Source organism: Natator depressus, chromosome 1, assembly GCF_965152275.1.
Source record: "Natator depressus isolate rNatDep1 chromosome 1, rNatDep2.hap1, whole genome shotgun sequence".
In the NCBI taxonomy this organism is placed as follows: Eukaryota; Metazoa; Chordata; order Testudines; family Cheloniidae; genus Natator; species Natator depressus.
The window spans coordinates 2,422,680-2,441,423 of record NC_134234.1 but is presented as its reverse complement, the minus strand read 5'-3'; the positions used below and the strand labels follow the sequence as shown (position 1 = coordinate 2,441,423).

The window sequence follows — 18,744 nt, the reverse complement described above, 5'->3', positions numbered from 1 at the left end:
TGATCCAGCACATGACATGGGGAGGAGAGGAGAGGAGCAAGCAACCAGGCCAGGGCCTTGGAGGGGAAGAGGCAGAGCAGGGGCGGGGCCTTGTTGGAAGAAGTGGGGCAAGGGGGGAGGCTTGGGGGTCCAATACAAGCAATTAAAAAGGTGTCAACTCAATGAGTTGTACATAGACTGGTTCCCCAGTTTGTCACCCTGACTGTACACAGTAAGGTCAGGAAGGGGATTAATGTCTTTCTGACTGTCAAGTCAGGGATTCAAGGAGGAGGGCCCAGCACCATGTCAAAAGCCAGCTGTCCATGGAGCTCCAGGAGAAAACTTTAGGTCCCTTTATGAGTAAAGAGCTGGAGCAGCCTGTCCCGGATCTGTTTGGTCCTCACATAAAAAATGATGGGGTTTTGCATGGGGGGTACCAGGAGGCACACATTGGTAAAGAGAACATTTAAATGCAGGTCCATGTTCTGGCCAATCTGGTACATGAGGACGGAGAACAGACCTGAGATGTAAAAGGCTAAAAAGGCACAGAGGTGGGAGGCACAGGTCTGAAAAGTCTTGAGCCGGGCAACCTTTGTGGGGAGGCTGAAGATGGCCTGAGGATCTGGATATAGGACACAGCGATAAAAAACACATCCAGACCAATCACCAAGATTGCCGTTAACGAGGCCATAATAACTATTGATGTGAATGTCGGCACAGGCCAGATTCACCATAGCTATGTGCTCACAGCAGGAGTGGGGGATGATGTTGGTTCTGCAATATGGCAACTGCCTTGCCAGCAAGGGACAGGGCATTACAAGCATGCAGCCACGCATCACCACAGCCAAGCTGATCTTGGCCACAACGGGGTTTCTCAGGATGATGGAATGTCTCAGAGGATCACAGATGGCCACATAGCAGTCAAAAGCCATGGCCATGTCCAAAAAGCTGTGAATGAAGAACATCTGGGTGAGGAGGGCATTGAAATCTACTTCCCTGGAATTGAACCAGAGGATGCTCAGTGTTTTGGAAAGGGTGCAAGTGCACAGGACCAGGTCGGTGACAGCCAGCATACAGAGGAAATAGTACATGGGCCCATGGAGGCTTGGCTCCATCTTCACAATGAACAGGATGGTGAAGTTCCCCCAGACGGCTATCACATACATGGAGCAGAAGGGGATGGAGATCCAGACATGGGCCTTCTCCAGGCCAGGAATGCCCAGCGGGATGAAGGTGGAGGGGTTGATGACGTTGGTTGTGTTGGAATCTGACATGGAGTAAGGGAGAAGGTGTCCAACTCTGAGGCAGAACGTTGTCTCCTGTATGTTCCCCTCATTTTCTGTATGTGCCCGGGGTCTAGGGTGATGGTTGAAGTACAGATGCCTAGATGGAGAGACAATGTTAATATGAGACACTAGATGCCCTACTGAAGATTGTTCTCATGGGTGAAACAGATTGGTCGTTCTTCACACACAGTAAAATGACATTTTCATTATTCAGAGAAACGAATTATGAAAAACTTTGACACCACTAATGTAAGACCTCTTTTAATTCTTATAGTACCATCTCCCCATTGTTGTTTCCATGCTTGTAATAGAGGCCAGGAATATGGCATACACTCCGGATGTTGTGTACTTACATTTATTTGCGCTCCTTCCAAACAGATTGTTTGATCCACAATAGTTGGGGCTTCATTTACTTCTCCCCTCCTATGCTCGTCTGCCATGATTCTTGGTGCAGTTTTGTTTAGTGATATCTGATTAATAAATAAAAAAAAGATCACATTCCTGAAAATATATTCCCCAATTTATTTTCCTGAGTCAACACAATCCATTATACCATATCAACATTATTTGAGAGACATTGACTCATTCCATCTCACATGAATCTTAGCCATTTCTTATTCATTAGTCACATCTAGAGTGACTACATCAAATCCCAAACTCGAAAAGGCACAGTTCAGAGTACTAATATTAAGATTGTTCTGATCATAATTAAACCCAAACATCAGGTCATCTTCTCTTAGTATGTAAAAATACCTCCATTCCTCTTCCAAATATTTGGCTTTAGATATTCCCAAGTCACATTTTTGCCATCTTTGCACCATATTTCATACTTTACCTCAAACGATTTTTCTTCACATCTGGTTTTGTTTGATCCTATTTTTCCCATTCTGTCCTATGAGTAGTCAGATCTATTCATAGAATCATAGAATATTAGGGTTGGAAAAGACCTCAAGAGATCATCTAGACCAACCCCCTCCTCAAAGCAGGACCAACACCAACTAAATCATTCTAGCCAGGGCTTTGTCAAGCCTGACCTTAAAAACATCAAAGGATGGAGATTCCCCCACCTCCCTGTGTAACCCATTTCAATGCTTCACCACCCTCCTAGTGAAATAGTGTTTTGTAATATCCAACCTAGACCTCCCCCCACTGCAACATGAGATCATTGCTCCTTGTTCTGTCATCTGCCACAACTAAGAACAGCCGAGCTTTCCCCTGCCCCCCATCCTCCCCCATTCAGGTAGTTGAAGGCTGCTATCAAATCCCCCTCACTCTTCTCTTCTGCAGACTAAATAACCCCAGTTCCCTCAGCCTTTCCTCATAAGTCATGTGCCCCAGACTCCTAATCATTTTCATTGCCCTCTGCTGGGACTCTCTCCAATTTGTTCACATCCTTCCTGTAGTGGGGGGCCCAAAACTGCATGCAATACTCCTGATGTGGCCTCACCAGTGTGGAATAGAAGGGAATAATCACTTCCCTTGATCTGCTGGCAATGCTTTGACTAATGCAGCCCAATATGTCATTAGCCTTCTTGGCAACAAGGGCACACTGCTCACTCATATCCAGCTTCTCATTTACTGTAACCCCTAGGTCCTATTCTGCAGAATTGCTGCTTAGTCCATTGGTCCCCAGCCTGTAGCAGTGCATGGAATTCTTCCATAGTGGTGCATGGGATTCTTCCATCCTAAGTGCAAGACTCTGCCCTTGTCCTTTTTGAACCTCATCAGATTTCTTTTCGGCCCAATCCTCCAATTTATCTAGGTTACTCTGGACCTTATTATTATTCCTTGACTTTAGCAAAGCTTTTGATACAGTCTCCCACAGTATTCTTGCCAGCAAGTTAAAGAAGTATGGGCTGGATGAATGGACTATAAGGTGGATAGAAACCTGGCTAGATCATCGGGCTCAAAGGGTAGCAATCAATAGCTCCATGTCTATTTGGCAGCCAGTATCAAGCAGAGTGCCCCACGGGTCGGTCCTGGGGCTGGTTTTGTTCAATATCTTATTTGTTTAATAGTTCGATTCATCCTTTCTACTGTCCGTGATGATTGAGGATGATAGGGGATATGTGAAAAAAAAGGAGTACTTGTGGCACTTTAGAGCCTAACAAATTTATTTGAGCATAAGCTTTCGTGAGCTCCAGCTCACTTCATCGGTTGCATTCAGTGGAAAATACAGTGGGGAGATTTATATACATAGAGAACATGAAACAATGGGTGTTACCATGGACACTGTAACGAGAGTGATCACTTAAGGTGAGCTATTAACAGCAGGAGAGCGGGGTGGGGGGAAAAAAACCCTTTGTAGTGATAAGCAATATGGGCCATTTCCAGCAGTTGACAAGAACATCTGAGGAACAGTAGGGGGTGGGGGGTGGAATAAACATGGGGATATAGTTTTACTTTGTGTAATGACCCATCCACTCCCAGTCTCTATTCAAGCCTAAGTTAATTGTATCCAGTCTGCAAATTAATTCCAATTCAACAGTCTCTTGTTGGAGTCTGTTTTTGAAGTTTTTTTGTTGAAGAATTGCAACTTTTAGGTCTGTAATCAAGTGACCAAAGAGATTGAAGTGTTCTCCAACTGGTTTTTGAATGTTATAATTCTTGATGTCTGATTTGTTCCATTTATTCTTTTACGTAGAGACTGTCCAGTTTGGCCAATGTACACGGCAGTGGGGCAGTGCTGGCACATGATAGCATATATCTCATTAGTAGATGTGCAGGTGAACGAGCCTCTGATAGTGTGGCTGATGTGATTATGCCCTATGATGGTGTCCCCGAATAGATATGTGGACACAGTTGGCAACGGGCTTTGTTGCAAGGATAGGTTCCTGGGTTAGTGGTTTTGTTGTGTGGTGTGTGGTTGCCGGTGAGTATTTGCTTCAGGTTGGGGGGCTGTCTGTAAGCAAGCACTGGCCTGTCTACCAAGGTCTGTGAGAGTGATGGGTCATCCCTCAGGATAAGTTGTAGATCCTTGATGATGCGTTGGAGAGGTTTTAGTTGGGGGCTAAAGGTAACGGCTAGTGGGGTTCTGTTATTTTCTTTGTTGGGCCTGTCCTGTAGTAGGTGACTTCTGGGAACTCTTCTGGCTCTCTCAATCTGTTTCTTCACTTCAGCAGGTGGGTATTGTAGTTGTAAGAATGCTTGATAGAGATCTTGTAGGTGTTTGTCTCTGACTGAGGGATTGGAGCAAATGTGGTTGTATCGTAGAGCTTGGCTGTAGACAATGGATCGTGTGGTGTGGTCTGGATGAAAGCTGGAGGCATGTAGGTAGGAATAGCCATCAGTAGGTTGCTGGTATAGGGTGGTGTTTATGTGACCATTGCTTATTAGCATAGTAGTGTCTAGGAAGTGGATCTCTTGTGTGGATTGGTCCAGGCTGAGGTTGATGGTGGGATGGAAATTGTTGAAATCATGGTGGAATTCCTCAAGGGCTTTTTCCATGGGTCCAGAGGATGAAGATGTCATCAAGGTAGTGCAAGTAGAGTAGGGGCATTAGGGGACAAGAGCTGAGGAAGCGTTGTTCTAAGTCAGCCATAACAATGTTGGCATACTGTGGGGCCATGCGGGTACCCATAGCAGTGCCGCTGATTTGAAGGTCTACATTGTCTCCAAATGTGAAATAGTTATGGGTGAGGACAAAGTCACAAAGCTCAGCCACCAGGTTTGCCGTGACATTATCGGGGATAGTGTTCCTGATGGCTTGTAGTCCATCTTTGTGTGGAATGTTGCTGTAGAGGGCTTCTACATCCATAGAGGCCAGGATGGTGTTTTCAGGAAGATCACCGATGGATTGTAGTTTCCTCAGGAAGTCAGTGGTGTCTTGAAGATAGCTGGGAGTGCTGGTAGCGTAGGGCCTGAGGAGCGAGTCTACATAGCCAGACAATCCTGCTGTCAGGGTGCCAATGCCTGAGATGATGGGGCGTCCAGGATTTCCAGGTTTATGGATCTTGGGTAGCAGATAGAATACCCCTGGTCGGGGTTCCAGGGGCGTTTCTGTGTGGATTTGTTCTTGTGCTATTTCCGGGAGTTTCTTAAGCAAATGCTGTAGTTTCTTTTGGTAGCCCTCAGTGGGATCAGAGGGCAATGGCTTGTAGAAAGTAGTGTTGTAGAGCTGCCTAGCAGCCTCTTGTTCATATTCCGACCTATTCATGATGATGACAGCACCTCCTTTGTCATCCTTTTTGATTATGATGTCAGAGTTGTTTCTGAGGCTGTGGATGGCATTGTGTTCTGCACGGCTGAAGTTGTGGGGCAAGTGATGCTGCTTTTCCACAATTTCAGCCCGTGCACATCAGCGGAAGCACTCTATGTAGAAGTCCAGTCTGTTGTTTCGACCTTCAGGAAGAGTCCACCCAGAATCCTTCTTTTTGTAGTCTTGGTAGGAAGGTCTCTGTGGGTTAGTATGTTGTTCAGAGGTGTGTTGGAAATATTCCTTGAGTCGGAGATGTCAAAAATAGGATTCTAGATCACCACAGAACTGTATCATGTTCGTGGGGGTGGAGGGGCAGAAGGATATGTGGTCATTGTTTTATCCCTAAAGCTTTTAATAAACTTTTAATAACTTCTCCTACAAAATGTGGCCCATTTTCTGAATCAATTATTTTTTTGGAGTCCTATATCTACTAACCACTACCTTCCCACAAGTTTTTGGCAGTGGTCTTTGCATTATGACTTCTGGTGGGAATCTCCTCAACCCACCCCAAAAAAGATCCTGGTTTTGGTACTCCTTTCTGCTGCAATTTCCCTGATACAATGTACTTTCAGGGAAGAGTGAGATGTTTGTAATACAATAGGGGCTGTGCCCATAGTCAAAGCAAACATATGATTTAGTTGGGTATTGGCCCTGCTTTGAGCAAGGGGTTGGACTAGCTGACCTCCTGAGGTCTCTTCCCACCTAATCTTCTATGATTCAATGGCCCACACAGCTGCTAAACACTCTCTTTCACAGGTCCCAAACTGCTGCTCCATAGGGGTTCATCTTCTAGACTTGTATGCTACTGGTTTTAACTTCCTGTCAATTGCTTGCCTTAGTACTGCCGCTAGACCCTGTTGGGTTGCTGCCAACTTAATCACAAACGGCTTGTTTATCTCAGGGAATTTCAGTGACAGGACTCACATCAAGGCTTGTTTTAAATTACAGAAAACTTTTTCTTGTTCACTCCCCCACTCCCATTCTTCTTTCTCGTTTAGTAAACACCACAAGAGTACAGTTATAATGGCGAAATTCCAGCAGTCTTTCCTTAAATAGCTAAGCCCTCCTAACATCACCCTCAATACATGAGAATCTTCTGGCCTTGACCATTCATTAACAATTTCACCTTTTGTTGATCTACCTGAATTCCTTGTTCCCCTAGGGTCACCCCCAAATCATTCACTCTCCTCTGCACTAGTTGGGCTTTCTATTTATTAGCCTTGAACCCATTTCCTGGAGGAGTCTCAACACTTCTTTAGTCACCTCCTCTTCAGCATTCCCCCCCCCATGCTAATCTGTCTTCTACAGATGAGGTGACATTCTCCCGATCCTCTTTAGATCATTGATCCAGCATTCGTACCACATGTTGGTGCACAATAGTCAGAGCGCAATGCAATCCCTGGGGAAATTCTTTTGAATAAGTACTGTTGTCCATTAAAAGTAAGGCAAAGCAGGCCAAGAATCGGGATGCAATAGGATGGCGAAAAAACAATTTGCCTAATCTATGATAGAGAACCATATAGGGGGCCCTGTGTTCTTGCCATCACTAGAGCTAGATCTCCCACTATTGTTGCTATGGGAGTGTAGCTTTACTATTTTTTCTAAAATCCACTCTCAATCTCCTGAAGCATTTAATATGGGCCAGATCAGGCTACTGTATGTGGGATTCCCCTTTTCCAGCACTCCCTGTTGTTCTAATGATTCAATTCTTTTCTGCGTATTCAAGTCTTATTTCCTGAAGTGCTGCAATGTTAACACTGAGTTTGTACAGCTCACGGTCTATCAAAGTTAACTTCCGTATGCTGCTTGTGTATTGTATGTCATCATTCTCTGTCAGTGCCGGACACATGGTCCTGACATTCCAGCTGTCAAGCCGGAAAGTTTGTGGTTTCTTATTTTTGCCAGGTGCAAGGTTTCCATCTGTCATTGAACTTTTGGTTTAGCCCCACACACCCCATGAGGCATGGTGGTTCAGCACCTAACTGTCCGGGGGCTGCTCGGGTATGTGGTGGGTGATGGCTGACAAATGGAGTGCAGTGGTTCCTCCCACCATTGAAGGTAACCCTTGGTGCCCTACTCTATGCCAATCAAGTGAGAGCTTATAAAATCTAACTGCCACCTTCCGTGTTGTATCCATGCTGCCAGCAAGGATGGAGTGTCCTCTCCATGCGATGTGGCACAATAGCCTGGGCAGTTAATATGAGGGTGCTATTTTACCTATGTGTGAGCATGCCCCTCTTGACTTCACTGGTTTGGATCGAAGGAAGGATGGAGTTGATACATTTTGAACCAGCTGTGCTGCAGGAGTTGCCAGTGCAGAGGAGTCTTCCATTTGTCTGCCTTTCAGGGCTCCACTCCTAGATTAGTTATCAGCCGTACCTGCAGGACCCAATCTGTCCTTTATGGATGTTGTTGGCAAAGCATCGAATGAATCTGCTCACCTGCCCTCTTGATGACATTTCCTCCATCAAGAGTTCCACTTTTCTCCTCAGGCACTTGTTACGCTTATGTTCCTGGAAAAAGCAGGTTTTCAATTCCGACCTGACTTGACCATGCCAGAGTTAAGGATCACAAAAAGGAGGTTATTAAGAATCTAAAGAACAAAAGAAATCCTACAAAAGTTTGAAGCCAATTCCTAGAGAGAGAAAGGAAACTTGTTAATGTTGCAGAAAAGATGGAAAAGGTTCAAGAAATAGTTTTGTTCTGCATTTGGAAAGGAGCAGTTTGAGGTACTCATATCACATGAGTTTATGTAATCCTTTCAAGTCCATTAGCTGTCAAGGAGGATGCTAAACAAAATCTACAGTAGAAACTTGGAGTTATGAACACCAAAGTTACAAACTGACCAATCAACCACACATCTCACTCAGAACCAGAAATACTCAATCAGGCAGCAGCAGAGCCTAAATAAATAAATACAAATAAAGGACATTTCTGTGTTAAATGAGAAGTATTAAAAATAAAGGGAAAGATTAAAAAAAAAGATTTGACAAGGTTAGGAAATAATGAAAAAGCTGGTATGGAATTAGTTCAGAAAAATTCTAGGAATATAATTAATGCCAGGAAACAATAAGGTTTATGGAAAACTGGTTTTGTCAAATAAACCCAATTTCATGCTTCAATGAGAGTCCACATTTGGATGGTCAAGGGAGTTGAAATAAAATCTGATTTCTCTACACATAAAATGCTCCAGCAGTGCTACCATAGCACTTCAATGTAGACATTACTTAAACCAACGGCAGGGCATTCTCCCATCAGAGTAGGTAACCCACTCCCCTGAAAGGCTGATGGAAGAATTCTTCCAATGACCTCATGCTGTCTACACCAGGGTTAGGTTGATATAGTGACATCTCTCAGGGGGGTGGATTTTTTTGCAACTGGAAAAAAAAGAAAATGCAATTATGGATTGCATTAACAAAGGCATAGCATGGAGGTCATGGGAGGGAATAGTATTCCTCTACTCGGTGCTCATTAGGCCTCAGCTGGAGAAGGATGTAGAAAAACTGAAAATGGTCTAGAGCTAAGAGACAAAGATGATCCAAGGGATGGAATGCAAGCCATACGAGCAAAGCCTGAAGGAAATGGATATGTTTAATTTGGAAAAGAGCAGATTGAGGACGGACATGACAATGGTCTTCAGATACTTGAAGGGCTGCCATAAAAATGGAGAAAAGTTGTTCTGTCTTACCACAGCCAGTGGAACAAGAGTCAATGTGTTCAAACTCCAGCAGAGCAGATTGAGATGAAATCTCAGGAAAAACTTCCTCAGTGTAAGAACAGGCGGAAAATGGAACAGATGCCTCGGGAGGCCGTGGAAGCACCTTACCTGGAGGTTTTCCAAAAAAAGCTGGACAGTCATCTGTCTAGGATGGCTTAGATGCAAAAAGTCCTGCATCTGGGCAGGGGGTCATACGAGAAGATGATATAAAATATTCGTGTAGACCATGTCTTAATCACACACTAGTTATGGAGCTCAATACAGGGGTAAATGAGTGAAATGTAATGGTGCGTGTTATACAGGATGCCAGACTGGATGATCTAATGCTCCCCTCTGACCTTGAACCCTATGAGACTATTGATAAAAAAGTAAATCAGGTCCTAGCCCCCCTTTGCCATAGCTACAGATGAAGGTCAAACCATGCTTGCCAGCTACAGAGTGTTAGTAACTTGAATACAGGTGGACACAGCGCCTCTGTTCAGTTCGGACAGGAAAATTTGTTCAGCCTCATTCCAGTACTTAAAAGCTCAAGTGCTCTGCATGGGAGAATGTCATAAATATAAAGGGAAGGATATACCCCTTTAAAATCCCTCCTGGCCAGAGGAAAAATCCTCTCACCTGTAAAGGGTTAAGAAGCTAAAAGTAACCTCACTGGCACCTGACCAAAATGACCAATGAGGAGACAAGATACTTTTAAAAGCTGGGAGGAGGGAGAAAAACAAAGGGTCTGTGTCTGTCTGTGTGATGCTTTTGCTGGGGACAGAACAGGAATGGAGTCTTAGAATTTAGTAAGTAATCTAGCTAGGTATGTGTTAGATTATGATTTCTTGAAATGGCTGAGAAAAGAACTGTGCTGAATAGAATGACTATTCCTGTCTGTGTGTCTTTTTTGTAATTTAAGGTTTTGCCTAGAGGGATTCTCTATGTTTTGAATCTAATTACCCTGTAAGGTATCTACCATCCTGATTTTACAGAGGTGATTCCTTTACTTCTATTAAAAGTCTTTTTGTAAGAAAACTGAATGCTTTTTCATTGTTCTCAGATCCAAGGGTTTGGGTCTGTGGTCACCTATGCAAATTGGTGAGGATTTTTACCAAACCTTCCCCAGGAAGTGGAGTGCAAGGGTTGGGAGGATTTTGGGGGGAAAGACATGTCCAAACTACTTTTCCCAGTAAACCCAGTTAAAGTTTGGTGGTGGCAGTGGAAATTCCAAGGGCAAAGGGTAAAATTAATTTGTACCTTGGGGAAGTTTTAACCTAAGCTGGTAAAAGTAAGCTTAGGAGGTTTTCATGCAGGTCCCCACATCTGTACCCTAGAGTTCAGAGTGGGGGAGGAACCTTGACAGAGAAATACTCCAGATTAGCCCAATGAGCAGGCAGAGAGTTCAGTTATGGGAATTCAAGCGTCCTGACTCTGGGGCCATGCTGGAAAGTCTGACTGAGCCTGAAACATTAAATTTCCATTCCACTGGGGAGAGACTGGGAGGAAACGAACAGAGAGGGCAAGAACAAATGCAATGGAAACACTAATCCAGTCTCCATCCTGTCTACAGGGCCCCCCTTTTCCCATGGCACCTTTGGTGGGAAGACGAGGCCACTATCCCCAGGAACATTTGATTAGATTAGTTGCTTTTACTAAGTCCGTTCCCCAGAAGTAACCCCAGTGACTGTGATTTGTTGGCAGGTATCTGAATGGGAGCAGAAGTGGACACCTGTAGTTGATGCTTCCCAGGAGTGGGGAGCTCACAAACTCCAGTAAGTTCTGAAAACCTCAGATTCACCATGAGGGGATCGTGCAGACTCAGGCTCTGCTCATCCAGCCTTTCCACTGCATCCCTCAAAATGAACAGTCCCTGCCAGAGCAGGAGTCTGTTTCCCTTTTGGTGTGACAGACAGACCATGGTTATGGCAGGAAAGTCAGGATTCCTGAGTTCTGCCTGTCATCCTGCCACTCAATCTCTGTGTGACCTCGACCAAGTCATGTCTCCCCGTGTCTCAGTTTACCTATCTGTATAATGGGGATATGTTCAAAGTGACTTTCCTTTGCTAGGGGTTTTCAAGATTCTTCAATGAAAGGTGCTGCACAATAGGATGATAGTTACTGATGAGAACTACTGATCTCTGATCCTTTAGCGACAGCCCCGTGTGTCTGCAGAAAGTGTGTGTGTCTCCCCTCAGGCATCTTTCTCCAGATCTGTCTGTTTACTATCTACCCAGCCATCCTGGGCATTTGCAGGGTATAAGACCCTATGGAGCTCTAGGCATTATCCCTAGTTTTTTTTCCTAATCATCTATAACTTTTAAATATACACAAAGACAAAAAACAGCCAATTCCCCTCTGACTCAGCACAGAGCCAAAGAAGGTCCCTTAATTACTCTTTACTCCTAAAGCTGGATAATTAGCACAGAAGCAGAGACAGGCTTGTCTCTAGCCTGTTTCCATCCAGATGCCCGCTTCTCCCCTACAGGCAGAGCAAACCGCACTGGGACTGTGTAGAACTATATTATAAACAGTGCACACCCCTGTGTCAGCTCTCAGCATGGTATGTTGCTACAGATGCTGGGGTGAGAGAGACTTCGGATGGCTACCTGAGGGGGATTCTGAGGGAAGACACTTCTGTTTCAGGATTCACAGGTACCCATCACTTGCTGAGGAACTTGCCTGCTTGACAAACCGAGTGCAACATGGGTGTGATGGGATAGAGATTAAGTCTGTGGTCTTTTCCAATCTGTGCAGCCATTAAACATCCCAGGATCCTTGCCATAGGTGGTGAGCTTGCTCCAGCATCACTGGCCAAAATGTCACTCATCTCTATGCACCCTGCCCATCCCTGCTCATGGTCTGCAGCTCCAAAGTGGCTGCATTTCAGTTGCAGGGTGGATCTAGGGCTTGGGGTAGGGCTAGGGCTCCTCAGTGAAACTCATTGGAATAATCAGAAAAAAAAAATTTAACACGGGGAAGACATATTTTCTCCTAGTTTCCTGAGAGAAGTCAGCTGGACGGTTATTCTGAAAACTTAAAAAAAACAATTCTGCTGGAAGCACGCATGCAGCTTGGGAAATATCAGTCCAAATGCCTAAAATTTGGCAAACTTATAAGCAACTGAAAATGAGGTCTTCTTATTGAAGGGGTTAGACAGTCTTAACTAAAAGTCATGCCACCAGCACCACGTACAATGGCCAAAGCGTTTGTGTATCCCATTCAGCTAAGCTCTTCGCTCCAATAATGTCAGTGGCAATAAGTTCCACAGGTCAAATATGCATTATGTTAACAAGTTTCTTTTATCGTGTGTTATATATTCAGACTTGAAATGTAACCGAATAGAGTTGGAACACATTCCCTCTTCTCCTGCCCTCTGTGGTAAGACAGAACAACTTTCTTCCAGCTCTTTATGGCAGCCTTTTGAAGTATTTGAAGACTGCTATCATGTCCCCACTTAATCTCCTCTTTTCCAAACTAAACATAACCAGTTCTCTCTGTCGTTGATCATATGGCTTGTATTCCAGCACTTTGTCATCTTTGTCACGAGAAGGTAGATGGAAGAGTTTTTACGCCCACCTAGCGATCACCTCTTGGGGAAGTGAGTTACCTATGCTGATGGAAGAAACCCTGCCTTCGGTGTCAGTCGTGTCTACACAGAAGCACTAAGGCAGCGCTGCGATAGTGTTTTAACTGTAAAGAAGCCTTCAGGCAGATTTTGCAATAAAGCATTCAGTCTGGATCTGCCGACAGGGAGAGGTGGAGAATCCACCACTTCCCTTCGCAGTTTGTTCCAGCAGTTAACCACCATCAGTGCTGAACATTTGACCATTATTTCCAGCTGAAATTTGTCCTTGTTCAGCTTCCACCCATTGGGCCTTGCTTTGCCTTTCGCCTCTAGATTACAAAGCCCATCACTACCCATGGTTTTCTCCCCATGAAAGTGTCCGATAGATCAGTATTGTGATAAGTTAAATAGATGAAACCCTTCAAATTTCTCATGGTCCAGCTTTTTCTCCAATCTCCAATTGAGGTAAAATCCTTCCCCTGCTCCATCTAACCACTCCCTTTTTTGTGCTTCCATGGATTGCATCGGTCCTTTTGGCCTTTTGAGTAGGTTTTATACAATGACCTCTAAATTCTTTTCAGGGTCATTGCACTGCATAATACAGTGCCCCAGACTGTGGGTTGGGCGTGCATTCCCTTTTCTGAGAGGATAAGTTTGCATTTGACTGTATTAATACATTTTGTTTTTATTAGACACCCTTACCAATGCTTCAGATCAATTGATATGCCTGCCCTGTCCTTTGGGTGACCAGATGTCTCAATTTTTTAGGGGCAGTCCAAATATTTGGGGCTTCTTCTTGTATAGGAGCCTATTTTTTCCCCACACAGTCTTGATTTTTCACACTTTCTATCTGGTCACCCTACCTGTCCTCCTCATTTTCAGCACTCTGCTAATCTTTCAGTTGTCCGCAAATTTTCATAGAATCATAGAATATTAGGGTTGGCCGAAACCTCAGGAGGTCATCTACTCCAATCCCCTGCTCAAAGTAGGTCCAACCCAACTAAATCATCCCAGCCAAGGCATTGTCAATCCAGGCCTTAAAAACCTCTGAGGTTGGAGATTTCACCACCTCCCTAGGGAACCCATTCCAGCGCTTCACCCTCCTAGTGAAAGAGTGTTTCTTAATATCCAACCTAGAACTTCTGCAGTGCAACTTGAGACCATTGCTTCTTGTTCTGTCATCTGTTCACCACTGAGAACAGAACTCCAACCTCCTTGGAACAGCCCTTCCAGTAGTTGAAGGCTGCTTTCAAATCCCCCCTCACTCTTCTCTTCTGCAGACTAAACAACCCCCAGTTCCCACAGCCTCTCCTCCTAAGTTATGTGTTCCAGCCCCCTGATCATTTTCATTGCCCTCCACTGGACTCTCTCCAATTTGTCCACATCACTTCTGTAGTGGGGGCCCCAAAACTGGGCACAATACTCCCAATGTGGCCTCATGAGTGCATAATAGTGGGGAATAATCACGTCCCTCGATCTGCTCGCAATGCTCCTACTAATGCAGCCCAATATTCCTTTGGCCTTCTTGGCAATGAGGGCACACTGCAGACTCATATCCAGCTTCTCGTTCACTGTAATCCCCAGGTCCCTTTCTGCAGAACTTCTGTTTAGCCAGTCGGTCCCCAGTCTGTAGCGGTCCATGGGATTCTTCCATCCTGTGTGAAGGACTCTGCACTTGTCCTTGTTGAACCTCATTGGGTTTCTTTTGGCCCAATCCTCCAATTTGTCTAGGTCACGCTGGACCCTATCCCCACCCTCCATCATATCTACCTCTCCCCCCAGCTTGGTGTCACCTGTGAACTTGCTGAGGGTGCAATTAATCCCATCATCCAGATCACTGATAAAGATGTTGGACACAACCAGTCCCAGGATTGACCCCTGGGGCACTCTGCTTGATACCAGCTGCCAACTAGACATCTAGCCATTGATCTCTACCCATTAAGCCCGACAATTTTGCCAGCTCTCTAGCCGCATTATAGTCCATTCATCCAATCCATACTTCTTTAATTTGCTGGCAAGAATACTGTGGGAGACCGTATCAAAAGCTTCACTAAGGTCAAGATATATCACATCCACTGCTTTCCCCATATCCACAGAGCCAGTTATCTCATCATAGAAGGCAATCGGATGGGTCAGGCATGATTTGCCCTTGGTGAACCCATATTGACTGTTCCTGAACACCTTCCTCTCCTGCAAGTTCTTCAAAATGGATTCCTTCAGGACCTGCTCCATAATTTTGCCGGGGACTGAAGTGAGGCTGACTGGTCTGTAGTTCCCTGGGTACATTTTCTTCCCTTTTTTAAATATGGGCACTATATATACCTTTTTCCAATCGTCTGGGATGTCCCCCAATTGCCACAAATAATCAAAGATAATGTCCAATGGCTCTGCAATCACATCATCCAGCTCCCTCAGCACCTTCACGTGCATTAGATCTGGATCCATGGACTTGTGCATGACCAGCTTTTCTAAGTAGTCCTTAACCTGTTCTTTCACCACTGAGGGCTGCTCACCTCCTCGCCATACTGTGTTGCCCAGTATCTGCACCAATTTTCTATTTCCTTTCCGGTCATGGATGAAAATATTGAATAACATCAGGCCTCGAACTGATCCATGAAGAACCCCACTAAAAAGAGCCCCATTCATGGCAAGTGCTTTCTGAGGTCTGTCAGTTAGCTCGTTTTCAGTCCGTTTTATGTGTACTCTAATGATATTGTAGAGTGTTAATTATTTTACCTCACTATTTTCTGTTAATAAATCAAATGACATAGTAAAATCAAAGTTTATTGAATATGCACAGTTCCCTTGATAAACCAAATGTTTACTCTAATGAAACAGTTAATTCAGGTTTACTCGACAAGACCGGTTTTGCATAAACTTTGATATTGACTGGCATTATGTATATTCTTAGCATTTTTTAAACTGATCTAATTTCATTTTTTTTTAATCTTTACCTTAATTGTTTTAATAGTTTACATTTTAAACACAGGAATTGCCCTAATTTTTTTCTAGGATTCCTTTTTGTCTTACTACACTTATTAACCTTGTTTTCGGTGATCCTTAGCTTTGCAACCATGGATATTTAACTGATGCCTTTTAAGTCCCTTATCAATTTTCAGAATTTCTGATTTATATTGCAGGCTAGCTATTTCCCCTTTTTCTCATTTCTTATATATTGCTTTCCCTCGCCCCTAATTTCTACCTTCACTTTCCAAATGAACCAGGTTTTTAGATAAAGTTTTTCACCTTCTTGACTGTGGAGCTGTGACTTTTTTGCTATCTAATAATCTTTCTTAAAGAACTCCCAATTCTTATTCCAATTTTTGGTCTATATTTTTCATCACAGCTTTGGGAAACTAGAGATTTTGAAGCACTCAGTGTCTATAGATAGTATCAGTTTGGAACTCTTCTCTATTCGTCAATTTGAATGTAATCAGTTCCTTTCCTATTTCCCTCGCCTCCATCATATGCCTCCTTGTTTGTCTCTTCTCTAAACTAAACAGTCCCAGATTTTTCAGTTTGTTCCCCATTCTCATACCAGTCTCGGAAATCCCCTTTATATTTGTTATATCCTTTATTGAGACCAGGTGACCAAAACTGAGCACATATCCAGAGCAGGTTATTCTCTATCCCATTCCTTAGGCATCCAAAGATTGTGTTTCATTTCCCCTCTGCTGCGATTGAGCAGGTGTTTCAGTTGAATTGCTATCAATTGTGCCCAGGTCTTTTCCCTGAGGTATGTACTAGATGGATATTTACCCCTGGCAGATGTCTTGACAAAGGATTGGATTTTTTTCCACTTTTAGATTTTGAAAAACCAGATAAATGGGTAACTCCATACAACACCGATTTTCAAGCCTGGGTTTTATTGCATTAAGGAACAATGATGAATAATTAGTATCCACACTCGTGTTTCCTGCTGCTGCCTCTTAAGGATCCCCCAACCTGACAAGAAGGAATTATTGAAGCATGGAGTACGATAAAATATTGAATTGGCATTAGAAGGGTCAGTTGTTCATAATTCATTTCCCTGAATAATGAAAATAGCATTCCTTAGTGTGTGAAGAGTGATCAATCTGCTTCACCCATGAGAACAGCCTCCAGTAGTACCCGTAGTGTCTCATATTAACATTGTCTCTCCAACCAGGCATTTGTACTGCGACCATCACACTAGACCCTGGGCAGGTACAGGAAGTCAGGGGAACGTACGGTACATACAGGTGATGCCCTTGTGCCTCAGAATTGGACACCTTCTCCCCTACTCCATGTCACATTCCAACACCACTGACTTCACCAACCCCTCCACCTTCATCCTGATGGGCATTCCTGGCCTGGAGGCTGCTCATGTCTGGATCTCCATCCCCTTCTGCACCATATACACCATAGCCATCTTGGGAAACGTCAGCATCTTGTTCATCGTGAAGATGGAGCCGAGCCTCCATGGGCCCATGTACTATTTCCTCTGCATGCTGGCCATCACCGACCTGGTCCTGTCTACGTCCACCATGCCCAAAGTGTTGAACATCTTCTGGTTCAATTCCACTGAGATAGATTTCAGTGCCTGCCTCACCCAGATGTACTTCATTCACTGCTTCTCAGCAATGGAATCTGGGATCTTAGTGGCCTTGGATTTGGATCGCTACGTGGCCATCTGTGATCCTCTGAGACATTTCACCATCCTCACAAATTCTGTTGTGGCCAAGATGGGCCTGGCTGTGGTGCTGCGCAGTAGCATACTTGCATTGCCTTATCCCTTCCTAGTGAGGCGGTGGCCATACTGTAGAACCAACATCATCCCCAACTCGTACTGTGATCACATAGCTGTGGTGAATTTGGCCTGTGTTGACACCCGAGTCAGTAGTAACTACGGCCTCTTTGTGCTATTCTCTGTGATAGGTCTGGATATGCCTTTTATCATGGTGTCCTATATCCAGATCCTCAGGGCCATCTTCAGCCTTCCCACAAAGGATGCCCGGCTCAAGACTTTTGGAACCTGCGGCTCCCACCTTTGTTGCATATTAGCTTTCTACATTCCAGAATTCTTCTCCTCCCTCACACACCGGTTTGGCCATGAAGTTCCCCTGCATTTCCTTATTCTCATTGCCAATGTGTACCTTCTGGTGCCCCCTTGCTTCACCCCATCATCTATGGGGTGAGGACGAAACAGATCCGGGACAGGCTGCTCTGGCTCTTCACTCATTAAGGGACCTAACATTGTTCTCCTGGTACTCTGGCTCCGTGCAAAGATGGCTGGTGACATGGTGCTGGGCCATCTTCCCTGAATCACTTACTGGACAGCCAGAGAAACATTAAACCCTTTTATGACCTTACAGTGCTGTGTCAGTATGACAAACTGGGGAATCAGTCTTTGTAGAATTCACTGGTTTGCCACCTTTTTAATTGTCAGATCCTGGAACGCTGCAACCCTGCCCCTTGCCCTGGCTCTTCTGCCAAGGCTCCTTCCCTGCTGTGCCTCTTCCCCACAAAGGCCCCACCTCTGTTGATTGCTCCTCTCTTCCCCTCCTCTGGTCAGTCTCTGGATCCTTTTCACCTCCACTCTCCCCACCCCCAGGTGTAAGGGAGCCATTTCAGATTTTGGTAGGCATTGCCACTTTAACCGTCTAATTTTGCCGTAGAAGAAAAGTATCTAATTCCTATTTAAAAGAAAAAAAAAGTAATTGAATATTAGACCCACTCAGCTCTAATACAAACATGTTCTGACATCTTGTGGCAAATCACTTAAGGAACACCATTCGGGATTAAAATTTTAATGTATATGTGACGGGATCGGTCACAGGAATCCCCCTGTGATTGTCACCTGATCTGTTGAAATTACCTCTGAGCCAGTCTTCCCTGCCAGCTTGGGATTTCCAGAACCCTGCCTTGTTGAGCCAGACACACTAGCCTGCTGCATCCCAGACCCCGGGTCTGAGCCATGCCCCCAAAGCTGCAGGCTTAATTGAATACAGCTCATCAGGTACTCCTGTCTCCAGCACCCAGACATCCAGCTCCAATG

The 18,744-nt window shown here is 44.5% G+C and overlaps 2 protein-coding genes across 2 annotated transcripts; one reads left to right on the top strand and one right to left on the bottom strand.

Moving 5' to 3' along the window:
* Positions 1 to 323: 323 nt before the first annotated feature.
* Positions 324 to 1,145, bottom strand: LOC141980742 (olfactory receptor 52M1-like). Its single transcript, XM_074942297.1, has one exon. It carries the CDS (start codon positions 1,143 to 1,145, stop codon positions 324 to 326), a length of 822 nt encoding a protein of 273 aa, XP_074798398.1.
* A 15,806-nt stretch (positions 1,146 to 16,951) lies between these two features.
* LOC141997243 (olfactory receptor 52R1-like) lies at positions 16,952 to 17,884 on the top strand. Its single transcript, XM_074969559.1, has one exon. It carries the CDS (start codon positions 16,952 to 16,954, stop codon positions 17,882 to 17,884), a length of 933 nt encoding a protein of 310 aa, XP_074825660.1.
* Positions 17,885 to 18,744: the final 860 nt, after the last annotated feature.